The sequence below is a fragment of the Anthonomus grandis genome, chromosome 5 (assembly GCF_022605725.1).
Source record: "Anthonomus grandis grandis chromosome 5, icAntGran1.3, whole genome shotgun sequence".
Classification (NCBI taxonomy): domain Eukaryota; kingdom Metazoa; phylum Arthropoda; class Insecta; order Coleoptera; family Curculionidae; genus Anthonomus; species Anthonomus grandis.
The window spans coordinates 28,297,307-28,309,593 of NC_065550.1; the positions used below are offsets into that span (position 1 = coordinate 28,297,307).

Sequence of the window (12,287 nt, forward strand, 5' to 3'; positions counted from 1 at the left end):
TCACTTTAAACTAAGGAGTGTTAAACTTTAGTGTGATGCTAACGGCTTGACATTTAATATTGCAAACACAAGTATTCTAGATTTTAGATGTAATATTGAAAATGTTGCAAACACTCAAATTAAACGCTTGATAGATAATAGGTTAAAGTTTGAATCTCATATAGGCAATGTCTGCTATAGTCTCTTCAAGTTGTTATACTGCAAGAACTGTGAGAATCGAGGTCGGCTCTATCATGACAAAAAGTGTTTACTTTGCATTAGTTCAATCACACCTAAGGTATCGGATTTGCTTCTGGGGTCATGTTCAGTGACACTCTTCAGTTCCACTTTTTGTGGTACAGAAAGGAGCAGTGTCTTATAGCTAACTCCTGGCTCCTAGAGATTCCTCCTAGAGGCTCCTAGACTCTGACTTTGGCATATATTTTTATCATGAGAACAGTCTAACTTATGTATAGAAAATATAATGCCACCATTTTTGCATCCAATGCTAAAAACTATACTAGAAAATTTCATCAGCAATTTACAGTAGCAAGAGACTTTTTTAATCATTTGCCACTTAGGATCAGGCAGCTTGATAATTACTAGAGGTTCAGAACTGCTGTTAAGGAGTTGCTTATGTTATAATATACATTTTATGAGGTCGATGATTACTTAAATTGTACATTTTAGCATTTGAGTATCTATTTTTAATTCTATATCATTTTAGGTTATATATTTTACCAATATTTAAACTTTTAACACCTACTTAAACCTGAACCTACGTATTTTAACTTTATACATGTAAGTATGTTTGTAAATTTTTGTTGCCTGCTCTTTATATACTAAATTTACAACTTTCGTATTTTTAAATTTAGTTAGCTATTTTCCACTTTGTCAATAACTTTATGGTTATGATAATAAAGCATATTTTGACTTTCACTTTACATTAAGTCACAATTATGCTGTTTATTTTCATAAATTATTTTGTTTAAAAACTGTCTTTACCTGTTTTATTATTCTTTCGCCAGGCCCGAACGTCCTAGGAACCAAAGCGTCGGCCAAGTTCATCCTCTCGTAAGGCTGCAGCGCCTTAAGCATCGGCACGCTCTCGATAAGAGCCTCGTACATCTTCCTCTTCTTGAAAGCGGATTTTAACAAAATACGTCTAAAAATAACCCGATTAATAAACTAGGGAGAAAATGCGGCGATTTCGACACTCTTTACCTGAACGTTTGACGATCCATGGCCCACAAGGATCCTTCGGTGACCGCCTTAATTGTCGCGGCCCTTGGCATGTTGTATAAAAGGGCCAACTCACCGAAACTCCCTTTGTTTTCGTAAGTGTGGATGTGTAACGGTTCCTGGTTGGGTTCTTTTTGGACGATCGCCTGGAAGATGCCACTGGAAAGAACAGAGATTTTATTTAATAGATTCTGGGCTTAAGTCAAAAGAGATATTTGAACGATAATTGAACGTGTTTAACAATATTGCTACCTTGGAATCATTATAAATGAGCAATGGGATAGTGTACAAGAAATAAAATGTCGTATAAAAAAAGCAAGGACGGTATTTCATAAAATTAGTGTCATCTTCAAAAGTCAAAACACAAACATCGTTATAGCAATTAAGATGCTATGACGTAGAATCCTGTACACTCACAGAAGCCACCACTAAAAATCTGGAAGCATTTGAGATGTGGCTGTATAGGAGGAGAATGCTCATGATTCCTGATGAAGAAGAATTAAAAAAGATCTAGAAGTAATGTACAACTTTAAAAAACTAGTACCTAGGGCATATTAAGAAATAAAGAGTTTTTTCTTTACCTGTATGTTTCATAGAACTATGGCAAAATGGCGTTTTTGAGGAGGGTTTATAGTAAAAAAAAATTCTAATAAGCGACGTTATTCATTATATATTTCGTCATACATCATACATCATATTCGTATAGTATTTGACTTGAAATAACTTCTTTTTCATGGAGTTTAAGAAAATCAAAGTGTTTGTCTAGGCACATTTCATTAAAGTGTGTTCATTTCTAGATAAATTGCTAAACTGACATGTTATATACCTAATGCTCGGCTTAGTCCGGTTTTATCATTAAAAGGTGAAATATGGTCCAAAAAAAAAAAACAAATAACCTCTGGAAAAAATAATAAATGACGGTAATACATGGGAAAGAATACTGAAAAATCAGGAGGTAAAAAATGTATCTGAACGACTAGGAACGCGAAAATGTTATTTTTTTTAATCCCTGTATATAAGTAAATATATACCATTAACATTTTAGGAAAATACGTCAAATGGCTTGGAAAAAATTAGTTAAAAGGTCTAAAGAACATAGAATATTATTCCAAAAAACCTTGGAAATCATGCAAAATAATTTGAAATTTCTGAAAAACATTTAAAAAATACTACGTCAAATTCCCAGGAAAAAATAGCTTCGAATGCCTGAAAGACGCAACAAATTACTCCAAAAGCGTAAAAAATATGAAAAATTATTTTAAATCTCTGGAAAATAAAAAAATATATATATTAAATGCCTGGAAAAAATTGAAAGAGTACTTCAGATGCCAGAAAAATGTAAAAATTACGCTTAAAGCTTAAAAAATATAATTTTTTTTAAATCCCTACAAATTATTTTAAAAAAAGCAGTCAAATTCCTAAGAAAATTCAAAATGCTTCAAATTCCTGAAAAACGTAAAAAATCACTTCAGAAGTTTGAAAAACCTGAAAAATTACGTCAAATGCCTAAAAGGCATGAGAAAAGAATTCTACAAAACATACTATTTTAAATGCCTGAAAAGCGTGCGTTATTATTATTAAAAGCATTATAATTATTATGAGCCTGGAAAGCATGAAAATTTATTTTAAATCGCTGGAGAATATAAAAAATTATGTCAAATGCCTGGGAAAAATTTTAAGTTTATTTGAAGGACAGAGAAGTATTCCATAACAGTCTGGAAAATCTAAAAAATTACATCAAATACTTGAAAAATGACGTTAATTTTTCAATGCTTGGGAAAAAATTTAAAATTACTTGCTGAAAAATATGAAAAATTATATCAAATGTCTGAAAAGCATGAAAAATTATTACAAAAGAGCCTAGAAAACATGAAAAGTCCGGACATATGTGCAGTCAGAGTGTTATACTTTTTTACATATGTAATATAAATTCAAATGATTTTTTCATATTAGGCGCTTGGACTATTAGCTGCATGTCAATGTATTTCTCTCCTCACTCTAAGACCTGTGAAGTGCCTTATCCGTCATCCTTCTCAAATTCCGTTTGACAGTTGGTCTTGTAAGGTTTTAGTCCAGGTGTATGTGGAGTCAGATTATTATATATAATCTTTTAAATTTTATAGTTATTTAATTTAAATGACAGAGTTTCAAATTGGGTTCAATGAGTTTTTTGTCTATGGCGCTTGGACCAGTTGGCCTTGTCATATTGGATTTGACAGTTATTTCAGTCATGCCAGAAGAAATTCTGGCATTACTTCTATTCTACTACCTTCCATTTAACTACTTTTGCAGGAATTTTAGGAAATGTTTACTTTTTTCCCGAAATTTGGAATAAATAAAATTTTACAGCCCTTGGAGTCATTTTAATGCCATATGATGAATTTATTAATTTATTCCAGGCATATGGAATTATTTTTCATTTTGTTGCAGGAATTTCACGAAATTTCTTATATTTTCCAGAGGTTTGGAAACATTTTTCGTGTGTTTTAAATTTTTAGAGGAATCGTGTATGTCTTTTAACCGTATACAGTAATCATGCTTACCAAGCCCTCGGAATAATTTTTCATGTCTTTCAAACATCTAAAGTATTTATAATTTTATTCCAGGCATTCGGAATTATTTTTCATTTTGTTGCAGGAATTTCAAGAAATTGTTTATGTTTGCCAGATATTTGGAAATATTTTTCACTGTTCCACATTTTTTAAGCAATTGTTTGTCCTTCAGGAATCTAATGTATTTTTTATTTTATTCCAGGAATTTAATGTAAATTTTTATGGTTTTCACATATATTTGGAATAATTTAAATATTCGAAGTTTTTGAAGAAATTGTCTAAATCTTGCTTGTTGTCAAATCTCTGGAAAATATAAAAAATTTCTTCAAATTCCAGGACAGAACTTTAAAACTTTAATTCCAAATTTCGAAAAAAAAAATCATTAAATGCCTGGAATAAAACGAAAAATAATTCCAAATGCCTGGAATAAAATACCAAATATCTCAGATGGCTGAAACACATCAAAGGGTTAAAACACATGAAAAATTGGTTCAAATGTCAGAAAGACATAAATAATTTCTCCCAATATTGTCGAACATACGAAAAATAATTCCAAATCTCAAAAAAATATATATTATAAAAATCCTGAAATTATTGAAATAAAATTAATAATACATCAATGTTTGAAAAGAGTCCAAGGGCTTGAAAAACATCAATAAATTTGTCATCAAATTCCTGACATAAAACAAGAAAATATTCCAAATCTTGGGAAATAAATTGTGAAATTCCTAGAATAAAATTAAAAATGACTCCCAGGGCTTGATGAAAAATAATGAAAAATGACTTCAAAGCAGCAAAATTTATTTAAAACCTTTGTATAATTATATACCCTTTCAGTAAAATCACACCCAATACCATTTAAAAAAGGCACTTTTTTTGCAAAAAGCAACCAATTTGACTACCTTTAATTGCCCCAAAAATACCCAGAAAACACTTAGACTTCTAAAAGTCGATTGGAATCTGGAAAACATTTATAACCTTGTTACATATCGCCCACAATTTTGTCATTTCTAATCCCATATTTGGAATGGTTTATTGATTTAACCAAATTAGTCATATGTTAATCTTATCTTATCATATTAGGAATAAAAAAATGTAATTGCTACTATAATTGATATAGTAAACCCCTATACATCATAGATCATTGGTTAGCTCAATAATATAGACGCATTATGAAAAAAACCCAAACAAATAATTAATAATAAAATTTTTATTGCGTGTGGGACGTAAAGTTCAAATAAACAAATTACATTAATGCTATATTAAATAAGAAGGTTCTTACGTATAATTTTTTATACATTAAATGAATGACATTTGAATTTTTTCATGTTTTCCAGGCTTATTTATGTCTTCAAGGCATTGGAAATCATTTTTCATGACTCAAATACTTAATTAACCCCTACAAAGTTTTTAGGTAAAATTTTATTATTCTAAACCGGAAAATTTGTTTTAGGTTTATCACGAACCTCCTCATAAGCCTCATATGTTTAATTAATTATCCGGTTATAATTGTCCGTTAACATTGTTCAACTATATAAAAAGTGCAAAACGCAAAAATGTCTATATAAAATGTTAATTAATAATAATGGTTGGCGTGTTATTAAACTTGCCCGACACGGCATGTTGTGTGTGTTTAACTCCATTATTCATATTGCTGATGTACATACGTGCCAGACCTGAATATCAAATACCAAATGAATAAAACGTGGGCCGTGACGAATTTGTCGATTGTTATAAAAAGGAAGTCGAAAGATGTTCAGAAACTTTAAAGTTCGAATTGAGAATAATAAACGAACATTTTATGCGACCAAATGTAAGAAACTTATAAGCGGATAATTGGATTCGGTTGTTTTGAATAATCCTGGATCAGTTATTGAAATTTTCAATGTTTCCTACGCTTGTGACATAGTTTTTATTCTCCCAGGACAGTTTTAAATAATTTTGAATTTTATTCCAGGCATTGCATTTTCAAGTTTTTCTCCAGAGGTCACTTTTTTATAATTTTCCAGCGATGTGAAATAATTTATCGTGTTTTCCAGCGTTTTCGAGTAATTTTTTTAAAGTCTTCCAGGAATTTATAAATATCAGGAATTTCCCAAAATTTGTATTTGATTTCGTATTCTACAATACTCTTACTATTTATGCAGAAATGTTTTACAATTATTCCACCAGTTACTCCAAAATACCTTTTTATGTTATTCAAGCCTTTGGAAATAATTTGTATGCCTTTCATGACTGTGATTGTATGCCTTTCATGACAAATTGTGATTTAAAAAAAATATTTTGATGACGCATACTTAGTAATTAAAGGCAGCGAAGTAAAATATTTAAAGCCCTAAAACTGACAATAAAGTAAAATTTAGACAAACCACATAGTCAAACCACTTTGAGGTATTTCTTATGTATTAAGCGATACACCCTTTCGTTCTTCAAAACTTCAGGCCGTTGGTTTAGGAAAGAGTGTTATTTGTTGGTTTCAAGTAATTTCTTAAAATTGATCACAGTGCATTCAAATTAATAATTTTTTTTATTTAGTAGCTTTTGCATCTGTCCATCTAATGGTTTCACGAGGCTTATTTGGCTCCTTTACATTCTTCATTATTTAATGATAATATAGAATTGTTTGTATAATATCATTCAATTATGAAGAAGAATATAGAAACGAATGGAATATTCTTGTTCTTTGCTGACGACAATAGCAAAACATAGCGTCAATATTGTCAGTATAAATTATTTATATCTTCCAATGATTTGAAGTAGTTTTTTATGTTTTTCAGATATTTGAAATAATTGTCGATTTATTTCAGGGGTTCGAAGTACATTTTATGTGTTTCAAGATTTTAAAGCATTTTTTTACGTCTTTCCGAGGTTTCATTGGAATAGTTTTTCATGCTTTCCAATCCTCTGGAATCATTCTCTAACATCTTCCACGGATTTTAAATAGCTTTTTATAATTCTGAGACATTTGAAAGGATTGTTGATTTATTACAACATTTTAGAACAATTTTTATGGCTTCCGGGGTCTTAATTTTTCATATTTTCCTCCGTAGCTCACTTTTTTATCACTTTCAGCGAGGATTTGTCGCCTTTTCCAGTCTATTTCTTGAATCATTTATTTTAATGTCTTACAAGCGTTTCAAATGATTTCAAGCATTAAAAAAATATCTTGATCAATTATGTTTCCTCGCATGTACACCACGCAGTAATCAAATTGCTTCTAATGATTTCTTCGACCTACTTATCACACATACCACTAATATGATCCAATAAAGGTCCCATCCGAAAACGAAACGCTCAGGGTCTTAATGCAAAAAGTGTATTACGTTGGCGCCAAATAATTACTTTAATCGATTCAGGCGGAACGTAGATGATATCGGTGGGGGCCGATGACGTAAAACATAAACCGTATCGTTTTATTTATCCTGTTGACGTCACCAATTTCCCTTATGCCCAACCGAACCTCGCGCACTCCATCCACCTCCAATACGTACAAAGTTTATACAACTCGCTCTGTATTGAAACGGTTTTAATGTTGTCCTTGCGTCATTACGACCCTGATTAATTTTCTTTTGATGTTGCGAAGAACGATGATAATGGGACAGTTAACAGTTATCCGAAACATTTTCTTAGTATATGGAAGAACAGGAAAGGACGCTAAGAGACATCTAATGCTTAGCATGAACAAAAAACATCCAAATAAATTGGCAGTAATTTTTCTTAGAAAAACCATTATTATTACAAAATGAATATGACCAATTGTTTCGCGGTCCTCTCTAATGGATTTATAAGAAATTTCTCTACATTGTCAGATAAGTTCCATGACTTAACACTTTTATGAACAGAGTTGATATATTTTTGAGGGCGGACTGTCATATTATTAAAGGCAAGAAAATATTTTACAGATCTGGATTTTTTATTTTTTTTGCCCCTAATACTTTTATGAATGAAAAGTTATTTTAAATACTAAGAAAGCATTGATGAAGCAGACGATTAGGTAACTGAATTAAAGGGCCTGAAAGACATGAAAAAAGACTCCAAAGGCTTGGAACACATGACAGATCATTCCAAATCTCTGGAAAACAAGAAATTTCGTTAAATTCATGAAAAAGTACATCAAATGGATGAAAGACTAAAAAATGACTCCAAGGGCTTGGACACAGGAAATATTACTGCAAGTACTGAAAAGACAAACAATTTCAATTTAGAACAAATGAAAAATATTTTGAAATATCTGAAAGGCATAAAAAATGTTGTCAAATTGCTGCAATAAAATAAATAATTGTTCCAAAAGCCTGGAATAAAATGAAAAATACATCAGATGTCCGAAAGACATAAAAAATTATGCCAAGGCCAAAGTTTACTGAATAAAATACGTATAAAATAAGTATTTTATTCAGTAAACTTTGCCAAGGCCTTGGAAACTACTTGAAATTTGATGTATTTGTCATTTTATTCCAAACATTTGGAATTATATACGTTTTATTTCAGGAATTTAAACAAATTTTTTATGTTTTCTAGAGATTTGAGAACATTTATCATATTTTCCAAATTTTTGGAGTAATTGTTTACGTCTTTTCGGCGTTTGCAGTAATTTTTCATGTTTTCCAAGCCGTTGGAACCACTTTAATGCCTATCAGCCATCTTAGGTATTTATCATTTTATTACAAACTTTTCGAATTATTTTTCATTTGATTCCAGGAATTTCATGAATTTTTTTTTCTGGGATTTGGAATTATTTTTCATGTCTTTCAAAGATCTGATATACAGAGTTATTCAAAATTGAGTGCAAAGATTTCAAGGGCGTATTTACCAGCCAAAAATAAGAACTTTTATTCATATAAACGTATGTACTAACTTGCTTAAAAATTTAAAAAAATTTTTTTTGTTATGAAAATCTGCCTTTGTATGTATCTGTTACTTAGGCTAAGTTAAATTTTGAAAAGTAATTAAATGAACCTCAATAATCGATGCGAGTTTATTATTTGTTTTAATAGGGCCAGGCACAGATTTTGTTTTTTTCCTGGAAACGAAGCTAGATACGAGTAAGGCTCAAGAGGCAAGAAAGTTACATTATTGACCGCTTAATCTAAAAAAATAAATAAATTGTCAAAAAAGCGGTAGCGTACCATAATTTTACCTATAAGTATCAAGTAGGTAGCCCCCTGAAACGCCACTGGAATTAATAAATTTATTTTATTCCCACCAAAGGAGGGCCTTTACGACGACAAAAGAGCCTACCAAATTTTATTTAAATCGGTTTAAAAGATTTTGAATTATTGATAAAAAACCGATGTTATTACACGCTGTATCTAGAAAACGAAGCAAGTTAGGACATATACGTTTATACGAAAAAAGTTCTTATTTTTGGCTGGTAAATACGCCCTTGAAATCTTTGCACTCAATTTTAAATCACCCTGTATATTTAATTTTATTATAAACATTTGGAATTATTTTATGTGATTTTTCATCTAAGGCACTTGAAGTATTAATTATTGCTTTTCTTTCGACCCAGGACAACGGAGTTGTCCGTTATCCTTGTCAGATTAAGTTTGACAGTTTGTCTGTTGAGATTTTAGTCCAGGCGTATGTATTATACTTTTTTACATATGTCATATAAATTCAAATCACCTTTTCATCTAAAGCACACTCATCTAGGTTTAACTGTTTGTTGAGATTTAAAAAATGGCATTAAAGAAATGAGCCTGAAAGCCTGGAAACATAAAAATGTATGTTGGAATAACTTGTAGAATAAAAAGTATATCTATAGATTTTATAAGTGAAAATGTATTTATTATAGACCTTTTTGCTGTTTTTAGGCTTTTTGAACGTGTTTTGTTATTAGAAATTAAGTAATTCTAATAGAAAATAAGTATGTCCTCATTTAATTCCTAAGTAAGAAACCAACGAGAATAAAGTACATTGTCCAAATATGTTGACATTATTTACTATTTTTAGGTTTTTGGGCAAAATCCTTGATATCCTTTAAGAATAAATTGGCGACTCTAATCTGACTAATAGTCTTAATACACAGAAAATAATAACGATTTAATTTATTATATTTTACAGATTTTTAATAGAACCACAATCTTTCCAATATTCTCAAACAACTCATCAGATTATGGAAGTTAGGCATTCAAAAATGACCCTGTAGGTGAATAAAACTCTTTTGAGATAAAAGGTAGTGAGATCCAAATGTTTAGTTTCAGTATTGCAACAATGGTGGCTTTTGATCCAAATATACAAAAACGAATCAATAAGAGTATTAGAAAGAAAGCTTCAGAGGGAAAATAAAAAATAAATGTCTAACAACAGATCAAGCAAAATATATACATTAGTAATTTTGCCGCAAGTCACATTTATACATAGTCATAGTTAATTATATAAAACCCAAAGGGTGTTATTCGCGTATACCCATCTTCCATAACACTGGGATGGAAGCATTAAAATATTTTAAATATAAAAACCAATCATTCTACAATACATGAGCATTGAGCAATCCCACAGTACGCTACACTAGCAATAAGCTCTCCAAGAATAGATCTATTAAAAACATCTTAACATTTGGAAGAGCATTAAAGAATTTATTTAAAGACTTACAAAAAAATCCCTACCTCTAGTAATATATGAGTGCTTTAAGAAGTTTCTCTTTACATGCATCGGGAACACACACATACAGGGATGGCAAAGTAAGAATGCCTGAAAATTTAAAAGTCTCCCTGCAGAACTCCCTATATTACAATCCACTCTACACTGCAAATGTGTGCAAGTTATGCATAATGGCTGTATATGCATAACATGCATACTGTGTTTTCAGTTCCTAAGAGTCCTAAGTTTTTTTACAACTGCAACACAATTCAATTTTCACTCTAGAATAACTTCAAGAAATTTTACAAAAAAGGTCTCATTTTTATCAAATCCAAGGCTGTGAGAAGTCTGTGTCTTTGCAATGCTTATGGTAAGTGTTGGAATGATTCCCTGATCTGATGTAAGCTGCTTAAAATCAGGAGAGATTCAATTTGTATCATCGGGAAACAAAAACTAGGGCTGGTTCTCTACCAGTGAAGTAAAATTTTATAATGCTTACATAGTCGAATGCCTTTGTAAGATCCAAGTATAAGGAGCAAACTCTTTCCTCTCAAAGCAGTCCTGAATAAAAGTAATACAAAGAATATGAATAAAGGTTGAATAGTTTTGTAAATCTTCATGTACCAACATATTTTTCATAATTTTTGCAGTCCTTTTATAGATATTTATATTACTCACATAATTAATTGTTGCATAAAGCTACTTTCCTGATCAGTGGAAGGTATCTTTAGGCAAACCTTTACCTAAGGTAAAAAACCCAGCTACTTTTAACAATTTAAAAAATAATTAGTATTTTACCGATAATGCGTCGAAGATTTTTGAAAAGGTTTTATACAACTAGCTGATTGAGTATGGTAATGTTAATAAGATGATCAGAAAGTCAATGTGGGTTTCGAAAGCACAGGCGTTGCTTTAGCACTGTCACTGATGATATAACAGCAATTGACAAACATTTTCCACAGCACTGGTACTTTTGGATTTCGCAAAGGCTTTTAATATTAAAGGCAAAGTTAAAATATTATGAAAACTCTTTTTCTGATGAAGTCTATGTATTATTTGAAGTACCGCAGTGAAGGGGTCTACTCGCTTCTTCGCCCCCGGCTTTTTATTATTTACACTTCTGATTTACTTAAGGTTTAAAGTACTGTAAACTACAGGCTTTTACAGATAAAAGTCATATTCATTATCATTTTGACCATTGTGATTACCTAAATGCATCTTTATTAATTACTCAAGATATAAACTTACTTACACAATTAGCCTCAGAGCTCAATCTTAAATTTAACCCTGTTAAATCAAATGTCATGATTTTTTGCCCTAAGAAGGATTTTCTAAAGGTTAATTTGAATATTGTACTGAATAACGTTTTAGTTTTCCTAAGGTGAATTGTGCCAAGAATTTAGGTTTGATTTTGGACACTGAGCTGAAATTTCGAGAATATGTTCAGTTGTTGATTCAATAGTCGTTTTTAACTTTATTAATCCTTAGTTTTGTCTAACTTCAACTATGATTTTAACTATGGTCCATGTTTAGATTTGATTGAAAGAAATCGTATTCAGAAGCTCACGTCTTATATTTGGGTTACAAAAGTATTACCATATTTCTTACACTTTTAGGGAGTTGAACTCTAAAGCTAGACTGCGCCTTGTTCTTGAGAACTTGGGAAATTATTGTATACTACCTTGGTAAATTTACGTAATAAGAGACGTTTATTACTATTACTTGTGTCTTGAGGACCACTTCGCATATTCTGCCAACTAGATGTACCATTTTTGTAAACTGGCACTACTCTGGCAATATTCAGTAAGCCAAGAAAAAAGCATGATTTCATGCAGGAATTAATTAAATTTGCTACTAAATATATAATTGATTCCCTAGTATGAGTTGAAATTTTTGGTGTTTTACCAAAGTGATCCTCACTTGTACTTT

General features: G+C 30.7%; 1 protein-coding gene across 3 annotated transcripts in view; it reads right to left on the reverse strand.

Annotated features, from left to right (window-relative positions):
* Positions 1–12,287, reverse strand: part of LOC126736671 (cAMP-dependent protein kinase type II regulatory subunit) — a 50,478-nt gene that overhangs the window by 16,305 nt on the left and 21,886 nt on the right. For all 3 annotated transcript variants that reach the window (XM_050441153.1, XM_050441151.1, XM_050441154.1), the window contains 2 exons: positions 1,204–1,380; positions 985–1,144 (listed from right to left, as the gene is read on the reverse strand). In XM_050441153.1, coding sequence (XP_050297110.1) covers positions 985–1,144; positions 1,204–1,380 — 337 coding nt within the window. The remainder of the gene's footprint in view (positions 1–984; positions 1,145–1,203; positions 1,381–12,287) is intronic.